The sequence below is a fragment of the Malaclemys terrapin genome, chromosome 12 (genome assembly GCF_027887155.1).
Source record: "Malaclemys terrapin pileata isolate rMalTer1 chromosome 12, rMalTer1.hap1, whole genome shotgun sequence".
NCBI classification, from domain to species: Eukaryota; Metazoa; Chordata; order Testudines; family Emydidae; genus Malaclemys; species Malaclemys terrapin.
In genome coordinates, this window is record NC_071516.1 from 40,095,208 (window position 1) to 40,116,795 (window position 21,588).

At 43.3% G+C, this 21,588-nt stretch overlaps 1 protein-coding gene across 1 annotated transcript; it reads right to left on the reverse strand.

Annotated features, from left to right (window-relative positions):
- Positions 1 to 542: 542 nt before the first annotated feature.
- On the reverse strand, positions 543 to 1,499 carry LOC128846017 (olfactory receptor 4D2-like). Its single transcript, XM_054045106.1, has one exon. The coding sequence runs from the start codon at positions 1,497 to 1,499 to the stop codon at positions 543 to 545; it is 957 nt and encodes a 318-aa protein (XP_053901081.1).
- Between the last annotated feature and the right edge of the window lie 20,089 nt (positions 1,500 to 21,588).

The window sequence follows — 21,588 nt, forward strand, 5'->3', positions numbered from 1 at the left end:
TTCCAACTCTGATATTCTATGATTCTATGATTCTTTGATAAGAAATATTTATGATATATCATTTCTTTTAATTATTTGAAAATGTTTATTTTTTTCCTGAGGAGACTCTGATGTTTATGATATTTTTTCAGTATTTGAAATAATTAATAGAATTTTTTTAACCAAAAATTCTGAGGGACCAATACTCAGCTCTTGGAAAATATTCAGTGAGCTACATTGTTTTGCATCAGCTGGGGAACTGGCCCATTGACTCCAATGGATCTATTCAGCTCTATAGCTGCTGGGGATCTTCCCCATTGACTCCAGTGCAGCTGCACTGATTTACAACAGGTGGGGTTAATTGACTCCAGTGGAGCTACACTGATTTAAACAAGTTGGCCCAATAGACTTCAATGGAGATTGTGGCCCTTCGGCTGTAATTTATTCATGAACACAATTTTTCATGAGTGTGCAGTATGTGTTCTCTTGGATGGGATACATATTTAATATGGTGAATACATCTGCCCCCTGATATGTTCAGGTCTGGTTTGTAATAGAAATTATCATTCAAAAATTGTCTTTAATTTCCTCTGTGAGAACAGGATTCTGCTCATCAGTCTCCTGATGGCCTTTTTCATCTCTGCATTTCTCAGTGTGTAGATCATTGGGTTCAGCATTTGCGGAATGACAGTGAAAAAGATGGAGGCCACCTTGTCCACGGTGAACTTCTTGAATGGTCGAGCATAGATGAAGATGCTGGGTATGAATAGTACACACACTACAATAATCTGGGTTCCACAGGTAGAGAGAGCCTTACGCTTTCCATCTGTAACATGTGTCCTGATCTTGACTAAGATGATGGTGTATGAAATTAACAGACTGATAAATAGGATTATGAGCAGTACTCCACCATTGAAGACCATCTGCAGTTCAACTACATGGGTGTCAGCGCAGGCCAGTTTGATGACCTGTGGGACATCACAGTAGAAATTGTCCAGGATGTTTGGCCCACAGAATGGAAACTGGAGGAGCAGTCCCATCTGAACAGCAGAGTGCACCAATCCACCCACCCATGCCAGTACAGCTAGCCCCACACACATGTTTTGGTTCATAATAATCAAGTATCTCAGTGGTTTATAGATGGCCACATACCGATCGATGGCCATCCCCACAAGAAAAAATGCCATTGCACCCCCAATGAAGTGGAAGAAGAACATCTGGAGGATGCACTCATTGAAGGAGATGGTTTTACGCTGAGAGAGGAGACCGGACAGCAAGTTGGGAGCATTAACTGATGAGTCACTGACATCCATAAAAGCCAAGTTGGCCAGCAGGAAGTACATGGGTGTGTGGAGCCGGTGGTCGGTGATCACTGTGATGATGATAGTGAAGTTCCCCACCCAGGTGGTCATGTAAACTATGAAGAAGACCATAAAGAGAAAATACTTCAGCTGATGATTCTGAGTGAGGCCCAAGAAAATAAATTCAGTCACTGTGGTGGTGAGGTTCTGCTGATCCATTTCATCTCCTTAAAATATACCTGCAAATTTGAATTGACAGAATAAAAATTATGACATTTTTCTAGCCTACTTCCCCTTTAATATATTGATACAAAATCTATTTTCAGTCCAAAATAGGAAACACACTTTGCTTGGAGCTTTTCTTTTTTATCTCAATTAACAGTGATCCGCTGTGTCCCACTTCAGGAAAACCCTGATTGAGCAAACCCGAGTCATCCCTCCCATGTCCTGGAAGGGAAGGGGAGTAGTCGGCTCATAAAAAGAGCCCCCTGCTCACCACAGTGTCCTGTCATCTCCTATAGCCCTGGTTCAGCAGACCTACCAAATTTTGGCATTCACTGATCAGGTTTTGGATTTTCAGTCTCTCTCCTCCTTGTCTCTCACTTTTTTACTTTACCCCACTGTTTCCACTGTATAACTGTGGAAGTGAAATTTTAAAGTGAGAAAAAGTTTGAAAAAAAAACCTTTCTCCCACAATTCATCATATGAACATAAAGAAACAAATCCAAATAAAATGAGACACAAGGTGAGTGAGGTAATACCTTTTATTGCACCAACTTCAGTTAGTAAGAGACAAGTTTTCAAAGCTTATCTCTTTCACTAACAAAAGTTGGTCCAATAAAAGATATTACCTCACCTTCATTCTGATATCCTGGGATGAGCAGACCTACAACAAGACAGACTAATATGAAACTTTCCCTTTTCTTTCAATTTGACATTTTTCTCCTGGAAAATCACAAATTTCCATCAAAGAAGCCATTTTCACATCAAATATTTCAATTAAAAATAACCCTTTTCTGTTACAAGAAATGTTGCTAACAGAATAACGTTTTATTCCAAATTGAAAAAGAAAATCAGTTTCATTGAAATTTTCTGATGATTTTTTGTTAAACGGGTAAAAAAAAAAACAGATTTTCCCAAACCCCAATCTGTTGACATTTATTGGCAAAAACTGTGGGGTGATGGGATCCACTTCTGTCTTGCCTTGGGCAATATCTGTGGCCAAGGGTAACTCACACCCTCACTCAGTCTAAAACAGTGGTAGGCAACCTGAGGTCCACGGCCTGTTAGGGTAACCTGCCGGCAGGCCGCCAGACCATTCTTTTACATTTGCATGGCTGCCTGCAGCTCCCAGTGGCTGTGGTTCACCATTCCTGGCCAATGGGAGTTGCGGGAAGCGGTGGCCAGGCCCACGCTGCTTTCCGCAGCTCCCATTGGCAGGGAATGGTGAACCGCAGCCACTGGGAGCTGTGGGCAGCCCTGCAAATGTAAACAAATGGTCTGGCGGCTTGCCTGCAGGTTACTCTGATGGGCGGCGTGTGGCCTGCAGGCCTCAGGTTGCCCACCACTGGTCTAAAATGTTCAAGAGACAGGAAGTTAGATGTCCCGTTCACACAGAGCTTCACTGGGAATTTGATGTCTTGAGCCCCCAGAGCCTCAGTTCTGCAAACATGCATAAGCAATAAGTTCTGCATAAGCAACATGCTTGCTTTTATGTATAAGGGTTTGCAGGATTAGGGCCTTAACTACCTAGGTCTAAATACTGTTTAGTTACACTGGTATAAATCTGGAATATAGCCCCTTGATTTAAATTTCCACCAGTGGAGCTGAAAGAAGGATCTGTCCCCAATCATCCAACAGACATTTCCCTGCTAATACTATTTGCCATGTGATAATTCTGGGGGCAGATCCATACAAATGCCAATCTCTGAGTGGCCAGTTCAGAGATGGATTAGAGTCCCTTGGAAAGTTGGCACTAAAAATGGAGATTACCTCTGCCTCACACTTCCAAAGCAGGATTGTTTAAAGAGGGGATATCCAGAATATATGGATTATCTGGATAACCAGCGTATCCAGAATTATTATAGTTAATGCTAAAAAGAAGAGTTTGGGGAAGGATGTAACACTTCATATTTTATGGCACCAACCAACCTCTAACTGTAGAGATCAAGATGATTCCCTCATGGAGAGTAGATTATCCCACATCTGCCTTCCACAAGGTTCTTGCACCTTCCTCTGAAGCATCTGGTACTGACCACTGTTGAAGATAGAATACTGAGCTAGATGGACCAGGGGAGTGATTCAGTGTGTCAACTCCAAGCTGCATATGTTCTGATGTTCTTGATTTACAGAATATTCTTCACTCTTTTGTCCAGCTGATTTTTTTTAAATGAAAACAGAGTAAATATTTGCATCAAATCTTCAGACGGAGTAAAATGAATTCAATGGAGCTAGGCTGGTTTATACCAACTGGAGATCTGGCCCATTGACTCCAGTGGGGCTATGGACAATTTACACCAGCTCAGGATTGGATCCTTTGTGTTATGCTGAAAACAAAAACCTGGTATCTCTTGTACACAAATGCAATTGCAATGATTTCAGTAGATTTACTACTGATTCATGCCTGTGTAAATGAGAGGAGAATACACCTTTTGATTTCCATTTAGTTGTACATTCAAGAAATTAAACATATCTTAAAAAATTGGATGGGGAGGGAAATATTCAAGGCTCATTTACATCAGTATAAATCCAGAGTAACACCATTAAAACCAGTGCAGCCACCACAGCAGATCTGTACTGGAAGAAACTAGGACATACATAGAACGTAAAGAATGTGGCACTCCTGACCTGGTTCTGATTTAAAGCTGGTTGGTAAATTATTTTTTCCATTAAAATTATTGATGAAAATTAATTTATTTTCATTTTTGTAAAAAAGAAATTGGGTCATCAAATAGCTGAAAACCCCAAACTAGTCTATAAAAACAGATTTTTTTTTTCATAACAAAAATCTGTTATCCAAAATGGATTTTTTCCTGTAGAAAACTTTCAACCAGATCTAAACTCAACCAATGGCAAAGGTATTACACTATGTCAAAACACTGATTACCAAGGAAACTTATGCTTCTAGGTTTCCAAGTCAATGTGGAAAATGGAACATAAGCACCCAAGCCATTTAAGTTTTTGAAAATTTTATCAAGGATGAGAGTTTGACTCATTGCATAACTGTTTCTCAGCCTTATTCTCATTACCAATTTGAAGCTGTTTAGAAAAATGAAAAAGAAATCTTTCATAAAAATACACCAATATCTCAGCTGGTATAAATTGCTCTAACTGGCAATGGAGCTATGTCAATTTGCACCACTTGAGAATCTTTCTCATAAAACACATCCTGTTCCCATCTAATTTTAAGGAAATGGTTCTGGTCTCACACCAAAGGAGTTACTCTTGATTTGCACGCAGTTAATGTATGCAAACCATGGTGCATGGACTGAAATTATACAAAGATGCTTAAACCTACCTCAGTCTGCAAGAAATGCTTGTCCAATGAGTGTGAGATGTCAGATAAGGGTTCAATACCACTAAAGCACTGATGATTTTCAAAGCAGAGTGAGCCAAATATAGTCTTTGTGGCCTTAGAGACACGTGCGTTGGGGATTTTCAAAGTTAAGATGGCCATGCACACTTAAGTTGGAAAATTCACATGGCAGTTATAATTTAATAACTCCATTGGGTTACACCAGCTTTACTAGTATGTTTAGCTGAGATCAGAATCTAATTGCATTTACTACTGTTTGATTTGATTCACTTTGGCTGGGATTTTCAAAGGAGGGAGAGTTAAACCCTCAACTCTTGTAAAACTGTCTATATGTGGCCCCCAGCACCACAGTATCTGAGTACCTCACAATTGTTAAATTTTTGAAGTTAGGTGCTCATCTGCAATAAAAGGCAAAAGGATTAGGGAATCAAACTTCCTTTGGCGCCTTTGAAATAATATACTTCCTTACGGTCTGATGTAATATATTTAGTCTTCTCTAAAGTGTTTGACTTGGTACCACATGACATTTTGATTAAAAAACTAGAGCAATATAAAATTAACATGGCAAAACATTAAATGGATTAAATATTGGCTAACAGATAGGTCTAAAAATGTAAATGGCAACCGTTATCAAGTGAATGTGCTTCCACTGGGGAGCAGAGATCGGTTCTTTGCTCTATGCTAGTTAACATTTTTATCACTGACCTGGAAGAGAACATAAAATCATCACTGATAAAGTTTGCAAATGACACAAAAACTGGAGAAGTGGTAAATAATGAAGAGGGCAGATCACTGATACAGAGCAGTCTGTAAACTGGGTTCAAGCAAACAATGTTCCATTGCACTAGCACATTGAACAGAAGCTATTAAAGTTAGACATTTTAAAATCAGAAGGTCCAGATAACTTGCAAGCAAGAACCTTAAAAGAACTAGCTGAGGAGCTCATTGGACCATAATAGTCATTTTCAATAAGTCTTGGAGCATTGGGGAAGTTCTCAAAGACTGCAAGACAGCTAATGTTGTGCCATTTTTTAAAAAGAGTAAATGGGATGACTGGGGCAATTATAGGCCTCTCAGCCTAAAATCAATCCTGGGCAAGATAATGGAGTAACTGATTCAGGACTTGATTAATAAAGAACTAAAGGAGGGTAATGTAATTAATGCAAATCAACATGGCATTGTGGAAAATAGATCCCATCAATCTGTCAAAATCAGATTCAGGACTCGCAATTTGTTAATCACTCTGTTTATTAGCACAGCACTATGCTAATGCACTCAGATAATGTGAGTATCATGCAAGACCCACACTACCTTATTTTATACAGATAAAAAGGGCACAAATTTAACAAGAGGGCAAAGAAAGCAGAACTGACAAGTTTACCTGAGGCTAGACATACATATTTAATTTCCTTACTAACTTTTACCGATCTCCAGTTAATGTTCCACCATTAGCTTAAGTGGACTCATTGTTTATGCCGTAATGTTTCTTTTCCTGACACCTGTATTTCAACATTCCTTATTTCTGCTCAAAGGTACGTACAGCATTTCTTTAATCCATTCTATTTTTACAATATAATTCATTCTACTTTCAGAAATCCAACTTGCTATCTTTTTTGATGAGATTACACATTTGGTTGTTAAACTTAATAGAAGAAGATGTAACAGACTTCTGTAAGATGTATGATTGGCAGCACATGACATTTTGATTAAGAAACTAGAACAATATAAATATAGCATGGCACACATTAAATGGATTAAATACTGGCTAACTGGTAGGTCTGTGATAGTAACTGCAACTGGGGAATTGTCATTGAGTGTGTGTGTTTCTAGTGGGGTCCTGCAGGGATCTATTATGGGCCCTACTGTATTCAACATTTTTCATCAATGACTTGGAAGAAAACATTAAATCATCACTGTAAAATTTGCAGATGACACTAAGGCCTGGTCTACACTATGAGTTTAGGTTGAATTTAGCAGTGTTAAATCGAATTAGCCCTGCACCCGTCCACACAACAAAGCCATTTACTTCGACATAAAGGGCTCTTAAAATCAATTTCTGTACTCCTCCCCTATGAGGGAAGAAGCGCTGAAATCAACATTGCTGGTTCGAATTAGGGTTAGTGTGGACACAATTCGATGATATTTGCCTCCGGGAGCTATCCCACAGTACATCATTATGACTGCTCTGGACAGCAATCTGAACTCAGATGCACTGGCCAGGTAGACAGGAAAAGCCCTGCAAACTTTTGAATTTCATTTCTTATTTGGCCAGCATGGAGAGCTGACAGCATGGAGAGCTGATCAGCACAGGTGACCATGCAGAGCTCATCAGCACAGTAACCATGCAGTCCGAGAATCAAAAAAGAGCTCCAGCATGGACCGTACGGGAGGTACTGGATCTGATTGCTGTATTGGGAGATGATTCTGTGCTAGCAGAACTACGTTCCAAAAGATGAAATGCCAAAACATTTGAAAAAATCTCCAAGGGCATGATGGAGGGAGGCCACAATAGGGACTCACTACAGTGCCACGTGAAAGTTAAGGAGCTCCGACAAGCGTACCAGAAAACCAAAGAAGCAAATGGACGGTCCTGGGCAGAGCCACAGACATGCCGCTTCTATGCTGAGCTGCATGCAATTCTAGGGAGGGCCGCCACCACTACCCCACCCCTGACTGTGGATTCCGATGAGGGGTTTCTCTCAGCTAGGCCTGAGGATTTTGTGGATGGGGAAGATGAGGAGGAGGACGAGCTTGCAGAGCACACACAGCACACCGTTCTCCCAACAGCCAGGATCTTTTTCTCGCCCTGACTGAAATAGCCTCCCAACCCTCCCAAGGTGGTATCCCAGACCATAAAGTCGAAAAAGGGACCTCTGGTGAGTGTACCTTTGTAAATATAAAACATGGTTTAAAAGCAAGCGTTTTTTGATGATTAATTTGCCCTGAGGAGTTGGGATGCATTTGCGGCCAATACAGCTACAGGAAAAGTCTGTTAACGTGTCTGGGGATGGAGCGGAAATCCTCCAGGGACATCTCCATGAAGCTCTCCTGAAGGTACTACAAAAGCCTTTCCAGAATGTTTCTGCGGAGGGCCGCCTTATTCCGTCCTCCATGGTAGGACATTTTACCACGCCATGCTAGTAGCAAGTAATCTGGTATCACTGGAAGAAAAAGCCTGGCAGCATATGGTCCCAGTGTTTGCTGGCATTAAAGCAACATCCGTTCTTTATCTCGCTGTGTTATCTTCAGGAGAGTGATGTTGTTCATGGTAACCTGGTTTAAATATGGGAATTTAATTAAGGGGACAGAGGTGGCCGTTCCTACTGGGCTCTTTGCCTGTGGCTGAAAAGAAGTCCTTCCCTGCAGTTAGCCAAGCGGTGCTGAGGGTGGGGCATTGGCGCTGAGCTGTTCATATTTGGCTAGCAGGGATCTTCCCTGATACCAGCCACGCGGTGGGGGGAGGGGTAAAGTGATCATCCCAGAGAATTGGAATGGGGGGTTTTAGTTTGGTTTCTGCTGCTGCACGTTAACACGAAAACAGCAGCACTCAATGGGCTTTGCTTGGTATGGGAAAGGAGGGTGCTGCTTTTATGAAGGTTGCAGAAGCTGAAAAAAAATGGCTTACCATGACCGCATGCAAGCCGAATTTTGTTTCCCGGCCCTGAGTCTGTGATCTCTAACACCAAAGCCATAGGCACTCGATGTTAAGATGAAAAATGCGACCTTGTACCAAAATCACATGTGCTATGTAATGTGAATAGTGTTGTTCACTGTGAAAGAGTATACCCATTGTTCTGTAAAATGTATTGTTTAAAATACTTCTCTCTCGTTTTTCCCTCCTGCTGCTGCAAATTTTTCAAGCCTCCCTCCTCCGTCCCAAAGGCTATCTCAGATAAGGTGGTGAAAAAAACGCATGCAAGATGAAATGTTCTTTGAGATCATGCAGTCGACCCGCAGTGAAATAGCTCATCTGAATGAGTGGAAGGACACAGTATCACAGTACAGGAAAGTGGCCAATAAATGTGAGGACAGGAGGGACGAACGTGAGGACAGGAGGGATGCTCGAGATGAGAGGTGGCGGCAGGAAGATCAGAAGAGGCAGGATGCAATGCTGCAGATACTGCGGGATCAAACGGGCATGCTCCAGCATCTGGTGGAGCTTCAGGAACGGCAGCAGGATCACAGAGTGCCGCTGCAGCCCCTGTTTAACTACCCTCCCCCCACCCCAACTTCCATAGCCTCCTCACCCAGACGCCGAAGAACGCAGTGGGGAGGAGGCTCTGTGCACCCTGCCACTCCACCCCAGTGGACAGCCCAAGCAACAGAAGGCTGTCATTCAACAAGTTTTGAAGTGGCCTTTTCCTTTCCTCCTCCCCTACTCCCACAACCCACCCGGGCTATCTTGTCAGTTCTCTCCCTATTTTTATAATCAATTAATAAAGAATACATGGTTTTTAAATGATAGTGACTTTATTTCCTTTGAAAGCAAGCTGTGATCAAAGGGGCGAGGGTGGGTGGCTTACAGGGAATGAGTCAATCAAGGGGGTGGGTTTTCATCAAGATGAAACAAACAGAACTGTCACATCATAGCCTGCCCAGTCATGAAACTGGTTTTCAAAGCTTCTCTGATGTGCACCGCTTCCTGGTGTGCTCTTCTAATTGCCCTGGTATCTGGCTGCATGTAATCAGCGGCCAGGTGATTTGCCTCAACCTCCCACCCCGCCATAAACGTCTCCCTCTTACTCTCACAGAGATTATGGAGCACACAGCAAGCAGTAATAACAATGGGAATATTGGTTTGGCTGAGGTCTGAGCAAGTCAGTAAAGTGCGCCAGCGACTCTTTAAATGTCCAAATGCACATCCCACCACCATTCTGCACTTACTCAGCCTATAGTCGAACAGCTCCTGACTACTGTCCAGGCTGCCTGTGTATGGCTTCATGAGCAATGGCATTAAGGGGTACGCTGGGTCCCCAAGGATAACTATAGGCATTTCAACATCCCCAACAGTTATTTTCTGGTCTGGGAAGTAAATCCCTTGCTGCAGCCATTTAAACAGACTAGTGTTCCTGAAGACGTGAGTGTCATGAACCCGGCCATTCCACGTTGATGTTGGTGAAATGTCCCTTGTGATCCACCAGTGCTTGGAGCCACGTTGATGTTGGTGAAATGTCCCTTGTGATCTACCAGTGCTTGGAGCGCCATTGGAAAGTACCCCTTGTGGTTTATGTACTGGCTGCCCTGGTGCTCCGGTGCCAAGATAGAGATATGGGTTCCATCTATCGCCCCACCACAGTTAGGGAATCCCATTGCAGCAAAGCCATCTACTATGACCTGCACATTTCCCAGAGTCACTACCTTTGGTAGAAGCAGCTCAGTGATTGCTTTGGCTACTTCCTCACAGTAGATTTGCCCACTCCAAATTGATTCCCAACTTACCGGTAGCTGTCTGGCGTTGCAAGCTTCCACAGGACTATTGCCACTTGCTTCCCAACTGTGAGGGCTGCTCTCATCTTGGTTTCTGGTGCTTCAGGGCAGGGGAAAGCAAGTCACAAAGTTCCATGATAATGCCCTTATGCATGCAAAAGTTTTGCAGCCACTGGGAATCGTCCCACACCCGCAACACTATGCGGTCCACCAGTCTGTGCTTGTTTCCCGGGCCCAGAATCGGAGTTCCACAGCATGACCCTGTCCCATTAATACCATGATCTCCAAAGCGCCAGGGCCCACGATTTAAGAGAATTCTGTGTCCATGTCCTCATCACTCTTGTCCCCACGCTGCCATCGCTGCCTCCTCCTCGCCTGGTTTTGCAGGTTCTGGTTCAGCATAAACTGCATGATAATGCGCGAGGTGTTTACAATGTTCATGACTGCTGTGTTGAGCTGAGCGGGCTCCATGCTTGCCATGGTATGGCGTCTGCACTGAAAAAAGGTGCAAAATGGTTGTCTGCCATTGCTTTCACAGAGGGAGGGAGAGGGGGGCCTGATGACATGTACTCAGAACCACCCGGGATAACGTCTCAACCCAGAACATCAATGGGTGGGGGAGACTGCGGGAACTATGGGTAGCTATGGGATAGCTACCCACAGTGCAACACTCTGGAAGTTGATGCTAGCCTCGGTACTATGGACGCACACCGCCGAATTAATGTGCTTAGTGTGGCCGTATGCACTCAACTTTATATAATCTGTTGCCAAAAATTGAATTCTGTAAAATCAGAGTAATCCTGTAGTATAGACATACCCTACAGATGGAGGAGTGGTAAATAATGAAGGAATCAGGTCACAGATTCAGTGCAATCTAGATCACTTGGTAAACTGGGTGCAAGCAAACAATATGTATTTTAATATGGTTAAATATAAATGTATACATTTGAGAATACAAATGTAGCGCCTACATATAGAATGGGGGACTCTATCCTGAAAAGCAATGACTGAACAAGATTTGGGGATTGTGGTGGCTAAACATGTGTATATCAGCTCTCAATGTAATGCAGTGGCCTGGGATGTATAAACAGGGGAATCTTGAGTTGGAGTTGAGTGTTATTTTACTGTGACCACTGCTGGAATACTGTGTGCAGTTCTGGTGCCCACAGTTTGACAAGGATATTGATAAATTGGAGAAAGTTCAGAGAAGGGCAACGAGAATGATTAAAGGATTAGAAAGCATGCCTTTTAGTGATAGATTCAAAGAACTGTATCTTCTTAGCTTAACAAAGAGACAATTAAGGTGGATATGATTACAGACTACCTACGTGGGGAACAAATATTTAATATTCGGCCATTTAGTCTAGCAGAGGAAGGTCTAACATGATCCAATGGCTGGAAGCTGAAGCTAGACAAATTCAGATTGGAAATAAGGCTTACATTGTTAACTGAGTAATTAACCATTGGGAAAATTTACCAAGGGTCATGGTGGAGTCTATATCACTGACAATTTTTAATCAAGATTGGATATTTTTTTCTAAAAGATATTCTCTTGGAATTATTTGGGGGAAGTTCTATGACCTTTGTTAAACTGGCGGTCAGACTGGATGATCACAGCGGTCCCTTCTGGCCTTGGAATCTGTGGATCTATGAAAATCCCAGCCATTATTGACACAACACTTCTGTGAAGTAGGGCAATATTATGGATAAGATTCTTTAGCCTAGGTTAGATTATCATAATGATCCCTTCTGGCTTTTAAATCTATTGTCCTCATTTGTAAACTATCCTGATGCAGAAAGTTGATTGGGACTAGATTTTCAAATATAATGAGGCATCCAGTGGGATTTTTAAAAGCATCAGGGCACCTAATACCCATTGAAATCAATGGTTTTAGAGTAGCAGCCATGTTAGTCTGTATCCACAAAAAGAACAGGAGTACTTGTGGCACCTTAGAGACTAACAAATTTATTTGAGCATAAGCTTTCGTGGGCTACAGCCCACTTGTTCGGATGCATAGAATGGAACATATATTGAGGAGATATATATACACATACAGAGAGCATGAAAAGGTGGGAGTTGTCTTACCAACTCTGAGGCCAATTAAGTAAGACAAAAAAAAAAAACTTTTGAAGTGATAATCAAGATAGCCCAGTACAGACAGTTTGATAAGAAGTTTGAGAGTACTTACATGGGGAGATAGATTCAATGTTTGTAATAGCTCAGCCATTCCCATTCTCTATTTAAGTCTAAGTTGATTGTATCTAATTTGCATATCAATTCAAGCTCAGCAGTTTCTCGTTGGAGTCTGTTTTTGAAGCTTTTTTGCTGCAAAATTGCCACCCGCAGGTCTGTCATTTAATAACCAGACAGGTTAAAGTGTTCTCTTACTGTTTTTTTAATGTTATGATTCCTGATGTCAGATTTGTGTCCATTAATTCTTTTGCATAGAGACTGTCCAGTTTGGCCAATGTACATGGCAGAGGGGCATTGCTGGCACATGATGGCATATATCACATTGGTAGATGTGCAGGTGAACGAGCCCCTGATGGTATGGCTGATGTGATTAGGTCCTATGATGATGTCACTTGAATAGATATGTGGACAGAGTTGGCATCGGGCTTTGTTACAAGGATAGGTTCCTGGGTCAGTGTTTTTGTTCAGTGATGTGTGGTTGCTGGTGAGTATTTGCTTTAGGTTGGGGGGTTGTCTGTAAGCGAGGACAGGTCTGTCTTCCAAGATCTGTGAAAGTAAAGGATCATCTTTCAGGATAGGTTGTAGATCTCTGATAATGCACTGGAGAGGTTTTAGTTGGGGGCTGAAGGTGACAGCTAGTGGTGTTCTGTTATTTTCTTTGTTGGGCCTGTCTTGTAGGAGGTGACTTCTGGGTACTCTTCTGGATCTGTCAATCTGTTTTTTCACTTCAGCAGGTGGATATTGTAGTTTTAAGAATGCTTGATCGAGATCTTGTAGGTGCTTGTCTCTATCTGAGGGATTGGAGCAAATGCGGTTATATCTTAGAGCTTGGCTGTAGACAATGGATCGTGTGGTGTGTCCTCTATGGAAGTTGGAGGCATGTAGGTAAGTGTAGCGGTCAGTAGGTTTCCGGTATAGGGTGGTATTTATGTGGTCATCGCTTATTAGCACAGTAGTGTCCAGGAAATGGACCGCTTGTGTGGATTGATCTAGGCTGAGGTTGATGGTGGGATGGAAATTATTGAAATCATTGTGGAATTCCTCAAGGTCTTTTTTTCCATGGGAGAACTACTCTAACGCAAGTCCGGTAACTAGAGGATCTTTTAGGAGATCCGACCCACGGTGGGCTAACTCGGCCTGGCATCATCCGGCGAGGAGGCTACCTGGGTCTAGGAGTGTGTGAACCCATCTTCCCTCCCCTTTTCCTCTGTGTGTGAGCCACTGACAGTCTGATCATCTCACTGGATGCAACAGAGTAAGTGGCGCCATCTTTCTGAGACTAGCTGACGCTCTTTGCTGAAGGAAGGTGTAGGGGGGTCGTGGCTATCATTGTTAGCCTCTCCTGTATGAGTACCCTGTAGGGAGAGATCCTTAGTTTATAAGCCGCTAGCGCGGACAGGGCATCCTCCTCCCTGTGTGTGTGTGATTGGAAAATGGGTGGGGGACAGTCTAAGCATTCCCTCTCACCCCCTAAGGATACCCCAGCTTATTTCATGTACGTATATTACGGTCTGACAACCTGCAGGTATTTAGATAATTGGAATCTTTACACGCGTGCAAATCCATCTAAACAATGCCCACTAGAAGGTACCTTCGATTTAGATAAACTTACGTATCTCAGAGAAACCCTGGCTTCTCAAAAGCCTCTGATACGCAGTGGGAGCAATTTGTCTATTGGTGGGAGGAATCTACAAAGAGACTCCACGAGTCTCGGGTGCAGAGTCTAAAAGACTCCCAGGAAAAATTAAAAACCCAAGTACACAATTTACAACTTAAATGTAAGGTATCCGGATGTCTTCCTGCTCGAGCAGTTCCTTCTGCTCCTCTTTATCCCCAATTAGTTAAGGCTGACAGTGAAGAGGAAACTGCTGAGGACATTGTAGATTTTTTTAGTAACATACAGCAGCAGCAGCCCGTGCCTCCTCCTTCCCCTCCGCCAGCTGTGTCTGCTAACGAACCTCACCCAGCAGTGTCAGCTTCACCACCGCATGTATCAGCTGCACAAATTGTGCTTTCTTCTCCTGTGAGAGAACCCTCCTCTTCACCACAAAGGAATGATTCTGATCCTCCCAGTAGCTCTCCCGACTTTAGTCCTTCTGAGGAGGGTACCCGTTATTTTACTAGAAGCCTAGCACAGACACTCCAGGCTCCCTTAAGAGAATTGCCCGGGACAGCAGGACAGTTGGTGACAGTGCTTGCCCCGTGGTCACCAGAAGATCTGAGAAACTTGGTAAAAGAATTTCCTAACGTTAGGGAGGAACCAGAAAAATTTAGAGACGAGCTCCGGACAGTGGTTCAGTGTTATAATCCATCTTGAGCAGACATTAATCAACTCTTACGGATGATTATGCCAGCCGAAGTTCGACAACGGCTTACCAGACAGGCAGCTTGGCCAGGTGCCGACCCTGGAATTGAGCGTGACTTAAGAGAGGCTAGGGACCGTCTCTTAAATTCTATTACGGAAGTCTGCCCTAAGAAGACAGATTGTACAAAGATTACTGTAAACAGAATAAAGGAGAGTCCCCTGCTGATTATCTAGATAGACTGACTAAGGTTTTTGAACAACATTCGGGAATTGCTCAGCCATCTGAAAATGCCAGAGAGGCAGTAGGGGCTGCTTTTGTTCAAGGACTCTTACCGAAGATTCAGCAGCAGTTAAGAACTATCTGTATTGGCTGGCAAACTAAACCCCTTTCTGAATTGGTGACAGTCACCAATCATTGTACAGCTTGCATAGAGCAGAAGAAAGAGAATACTGAAACTAAACTTTTGGCCTTAAATTTAGAAACTTATCAAACCACGGGCCATGGGGGAATGAGGGGAGGATGAGGAAGAGGTCGTGGGCGAGGAAGAGGGAAAGGTCCCTCGTATCCTGCCCAGACTAGGAACACTGCATGCCACTTTTGTGGCCAAGAGGGACACTGGAGAAATGCGTGCCCAGCCAGATTATCTCAGAACCCTCCACTTCCTTTCCCAAATCCTGAAGCGTCTAATTTTACCCCACAAAATACCTCTTACTAGGACAGCCTGAGGGAACGTAACTGTATCATGAATCCTTTAATTCCTATTAATCAAGAAGGCCCCTATGTAAATTGTGAAATTGCAGGACAATCTGTTACTTGTCTTGTGGATACTGGATCTAGTAGATCTGCTCTAAGTTCCTCGGAGTTTCCCTCTGTTCCTTTGTCAACTTTGTCTGTAAATGCCATTGGCATTTCAAATCAACCTGTTTCGCATCCTGTCACAAAACCCCTTGTGGTTTTACTAGGGCCCCTTGCTAACAAGCATACATTTTTGCTCAGCCCCTCCTCTCCTGTGAATTTGCTGGGAAGGGATCTTTTGTGTAAATTAGGCTGTACTATCTATTGCACACCAGATGGCGTATTCTTACAAGTTCCTGATGAGAATACTAATCTAGTGTTGGCTACACTCCACATACAGGAGCCAGCTAAATTACCAACAACTCTTAGCCCTGACCTTGTGCATTTGTTGTCACAAGTCTCCCCCCCCCCCATCTCTGGTCTCAGAATGCAAATGAAGTGGGACAGATTCGGACAGCTGAGCCTGTTAAGATTTTTGTTGATCCTTCTATAGCTTTGCCAAGGGTTTCACAATACCCTCTGTGTCCTGAAGCAGAGGAAGGTATAGCCCCAGTAATGGAGTCTTTTATTACAGCAGGGTATTATTGTTGCCACCACCAGTTCTTGTAATACTCCTATCTTTCCTGTAAAGAAGCAAGGAAAGAACACCTATCGGTTTGTTCAAGATCTCCGTGTGATTAATGCTGTTGTTTTGCCTTCTTTTCCTGTGGTTCCAAATCCAGCTACAATTCTTTCTTGTATTCCCCCTTCAGCCACCCACTTTACTGTTGTGGACCTTTGTTCAGCTTTCTTTTCTATCCCTATTCACCCTGATAGTCAGTATCTGTTTGCCTTTACCTATAAAGGACGCCAATACACCTGGACCCGGTTACCCCAAGGGTATACTGAGTCCCCATCCCTGTTTTCCCAAATCCTAAAGAAGGATCTGGATGATGTGGTTTTTCCAGATAAATCAGTGCTTATACAGTATGTGGATGATCTTTTGCTGGCATCCCTTTCTTTTGAATCTTGTAAAGCTGATACTTTGATTCTTTTGACTGCTTTAGCTGCTAAGGGTCATAAGGCATCCCAGGAAAAACTACAGCTGTGTCAGCCCAGGGTTCATTACCTTGGACATGATATTTCCCCTGGTACTCATCATTTATCAGATTCTTGTATTTCAGCTATTCTAAATATGCCTAGGCCTGGTACTATTTCTCAAATGCGTACTTTCCTTGGCATGACTGGGTACTGTAGACAGTGGATTTTAGGCTATGCAACAATGATAAAACCCTTACAGGATCTGACTAAGTCAGGTACCCCTGAGCCTTCTCCTTGGTCTCCAGAGGCTGAACGAGGTTTTGTTGTTATCAAGCAAATCCTGTCCAGTGCACCGGCCCTGGGACTTCCTGATTATGCTAAACCATTTACTCTTTTCTGTCACGAGCGTAATGGGTTTGCTTTGGCAGTATTAACCCAAAAGCACGGAGATAAACACCGTCCCATTGCTTATTACAGTACTGCCCTAGACGCTGTGGCAGCTGGATTTCCCCCTTGCCTTTGTGCTGTGGCTGCAGCGGCCCTTGCTGTTCAAGTATCCAAATCTATTGTCTTAGGATCTCCTTTGATTGTTGGTGTTCCTCATGCTGTGGCTGCACTCTTGTTAAAATCTAAGACACAGCATCTATCCACTTCTCGTCTTACAAAATATGAGCTTGTCTTGTTGTCTTCGTCTCATATTACTTTGGCTCGTTGCCCCGTTCTAAATCCTGCCTCCTTGTTGCCTGGGCCAGAGGATGGAGACCCACATGTTTTTGTGTCGGTGACGTCGGTCCTCTCCCATCCAAGAGATGATTTGTTAGATGTGCCTTTGCAAAATCCTGATCTTATTTACTTTGTGGATGGTCCGTGCTTGCGAGATTCTAAGGGTAAATTGGTTGCTGGTTATGCAGTGTGCTCTGCCTATGCTGTTATTGAAAGTGCTTTCCTTCCTTCTGTGTTTTCTTCTCAAGTGGCCGAACTTGTGGCTTTAACTCGAGCCTGCATTCTAGCTCAGGATCAAGCAGTTACAATTTATACAGACTCTCGTTATGCTTTTGGAGTGGTACATGATTATGGTTTGCTCTGGAAGTATAGAGGTTTTCTTACATCCACTGGTTCTCCTATTGAGAATAGTCTGTATGTATCTGCTCTTCTGGATACCCTTTTATTGCCCAAAGCAATAGCTGTTGTTAAATGTATAGCTCACCAGACCCCTCATGATGAAGTTACCCATGGAAATGCTTTGGCAGACTCTGCAGCCAAAGCAGCGGCCCTTTCTGCACCTCAGCTGAATATACTTGTGCTTTGATTAAGCAGCCTCCACTAGCCTCCCTTGAGGATCTGGCCAAGATCCAGGAAGCAGCACCAGCAGCTGAGAAACATTTTTGGAGTGCTAATGGATGTATTCTACACACTGACCATCTTTGGCGTGCCCCAGCTGGTCGCCTGGTTGCACCAAAGACGCTAATGCCCTATCTTGCTCGTGTATACCACGGAATGGCACACGTAAGCAAAGGGGGGATGGTTGCTGCAGTTAACCGAGATTGGTGTGCATTCGGTTTCCCAGTCATTGCACATCACTACTGTCAACAATGTGTGATTTGTCAGCAGCATAACATTGGTAAAGCTAGGAGTACTTGTGGCACCTTAGAGACTAACAAATTTAAATTGGTAAAGCTGTTAAAGTTAGGCAGGCAGCTCCCCCTTGGGGACCTTTTGTAAATATTCAGATTGATTTTATTCAACTCTCTAAATGTTGTAGTTATGCATATGTATTGGTTTTAGTTGATGTGTTTTCAAATTGGATTGAAGCTTTTCCCTGCAGGAAAGCAGATGCCAGGACTGTTGTAAACAACAGAGGGTCCTGTGGCACCTTTAAGACTAACAGAAATATTGGGAGCATAAGCTTTCATGGGTAAGAACCTCACTTCTTCACTTGCATCTGAAGAAGTGAGGTTCTTACCCATGGAAGCTTATGCTCCCAATACTTCTGTTAATCTTAAAGGTGCCATAGGACCCTCTGTTGCTTTTTACAAATTCAGACTAACACGGCTACCCCTCTGATACAAGACTGTTGTGAAACTTCTGCTTAAAGATTTTGTACCACAATTTGGCATCCCTGTGAGTATCAACAGTGACCGTGGAACTAATTTTACTGGACAGATTGTAAAAGAGTTATGTGCAGCTTTGCAGATCCAACACAACCTTCACTGCCCCCACCATTCGCAGTCTGCCAGGGCAGTGGAACGCCAGAATGGAATTCTGAAAAATAAATTGGCCAAGATTTGTGCTGAAACAAACTTAAAGTGGCCTGATGCCTTTCCTCTGGCACTAATGAGTATGAGGGCCACTCCCAATCGAAAGACTGGACTCAGCCCCCATGAGATTTTTACAGGGCGCCCGATGCGACTACCAACTGCGCCCCCACTGACCCTAGCTCAGATGGACATTCATTTAATGGATGACACAATGCTTAAGTATTGCCAGGCACTAATGAAATGTGTTAAGTCTTTTTATTCCCAGGTGAAAGAAGCACTACCCAAGGATCCTGTGCAACCCTGCCACTCGCTGCAACCAGGAGACTGGGTCTACATAAAGGTCCATCAGTGAAAGACTGCCCTGGCTCCACACTGGAAGGGCCCTTTCCAAGTCCTGTTAACCACCAACACTGCTGTGAAGTGCCAAGGACTACCTGCCTGAGCCCATGCTTCTCACTGCAAAAAGACCCCTCCACCTGGAGATGATCTCCAGCTGATGATCAGCCTATTTCTCCTGCTAGCTCTGCTGTGCCTTCTGGACAGCAGGGAAGGAGGACAATGTGAAGTGCTAGTAACCTCTCCCTTGTCCACTGACAGATCTACAATGCCTTTGAATTTTTCTAAAGGAATCACAACAGTACAGGGTGAAGTGCTAGTAACCTCTCTCCTGTACTCTGTTGAATCACAACTGCTTTTGGAGAAGAAAAGAAGAAACACTCGCTCTGCTGAAACCACCAAAGTCCAGGGATTCCTGACTACAAGAGACATTAAGAACTGGCCCTGGTGAAAGAGACGGAGCATTGTTGATTGGCAAGGAGGGAATTGTGGGTATTGTTCCTCGGAATGTGGGGTCGAGTGGTGGTTTGGATTTCTTCCAGGGGCAGGGCTTTGTGCTTATGGACAGGTACCTTGAGGATGCACTGCCCTCCCTAACTGGCTTTCAAATGATGAATATCAAAAAATGCCTTGCCACCACGAAGACTATGCCCACTAGTCCCTTGACCGCTGCCACCACCACTGTAACTTACCCAGATACAAACAATTCTGTATATTCGAATGAAACCCATTGGCCAAGGCTTTCACATCTTAGTGATTTACTGAAATTTTGTTCAGAGAAATTATTCTTTAAAGTTCAGGATAATGTATATGAGCGAACAATTGAATGAAAAACAAATGGATCAGTAGAGATAGAAATACATGATATCACTACCAGCGAACCCCAAGAATTAATAATTGCAATTGATGGGTTCTATAGTGAAGTAGATATGATGGCTGTTCGTGGAATTTGTACTGTGTTAAATGAGAGAGGCCCTTATTGTTATTTGGTCACCCAATTAGTGAATAATCAAACAAATACCCAAAGAGTTTGCTCTGACACTGGAAATTTTACCTGTATAGAAATTATTCCAGTGACTAATAATGTGACCTGTACCTTATTGCAATACACCCCCTCTTATGCCATTACTATTAATGCCTCCCGGAAGTACATAAAGGTGTTCAACCAACAGATGTGGTATAGTACTACACCAAAGAGAGATGTATTAGCATATCGATGGACTGTGATTAACACTACATTAGGGACTGTTAAATTTTCATTACCCTTATCCAGTTTCCAGATCACCTCTACATACCCAAATTGTTCAAAGGGGGCTGTCATTAGATTAGCACAACACAGGGATTGGGTTATTTCTTCTAGAAAGAAGAGAGATTTGACCGGATCCCTGTGGGATGGAGCCAATAGTGCAGCAGAATTTTGGAATATTTTTTAAGAACCAAGAACATGATGAGAAATTGGGGCAACTAGAGAAGGCCATTGGCCTTGTTTCTGGAGCACAACTAACCCAGGTAGAGGCTGGAGTTGGTGAGTTACATGTTATTTCCGCCCTTAGTTCTATGACCCAGAAGTTGCTGACAGAGATGCTATTGAATATCACTGAGGCTGGGAAGGCATTGCAGTGGGATCTAGCATGTTCAGAAATTCAGGATTTCCTGAATGAACAGCTAATGGCCATTTGGAATGATCTAGAGCATCAGGCTTGGCCCACTGCCCTTACAGACACATCAGGAGTACCATCTGATCTGTGGCCATGGAGACATACTTGGAAACTTTCTGGGTGGAAGTGCAGACATTCTCAATGCTCCTTCCAAGCATATGGACCGGTTGGGGGAGTGTGGGCTCCCCCTTACCGAATCCTGCCGGGTCCATGGGGAGGATGCATGTGGGATTGGGTAATTCACCGAGACATCTGGGAAATTAGACCACCTGGTATGCCCAATCGATTTTTAGTCAGTGCTCCTGGGATTACACCTGACATTTGGATGGGGTTAGGGACTCAGTGGACATTTTGGCCATTAGAACCCCCACAGCTTCAGTGTATATGTAAACTGCAGACAGGGGAAGTTGTCACTGTCTATGACTACGTTTGCTGGGAGGGTAGGGGACAAGGAACTACTCTGACAGGACACTTACTTTTTCAAGCTAATGATAGCTGTGTGTATGTTAAAGCCTCCACATTGCAAGACATGCATTTTAATCTCACTACCACTGCAGGCAATCATGTTATCTACTGGTCTGCTGATAGAGTTTTGCAAGTAGCCCTTAGGGTCCAGATACCCTTTAATTGGACTAGTTTAGTACCTGATAGATTTCAGAATTTGTTTTCACTGTTACCAGAGGTTCAGAAAATCTCTGAAGTACAAGGGCAAATTCACATGCTTCAAAATATATATCAAGTTGAAAAGTATGCCTTTCAGACAGCTTATAGAGTATCCA

Bases quoted from the DNA above. Each gene is read 5' to 3' on its own strand.
- LOC128846017 (XM_054045106.1), bottom strand. From the start codon at position 1,499: ATGGATCAGCAGAACCTCACCACCACAGTGACTGAATTTATTTTCTTG.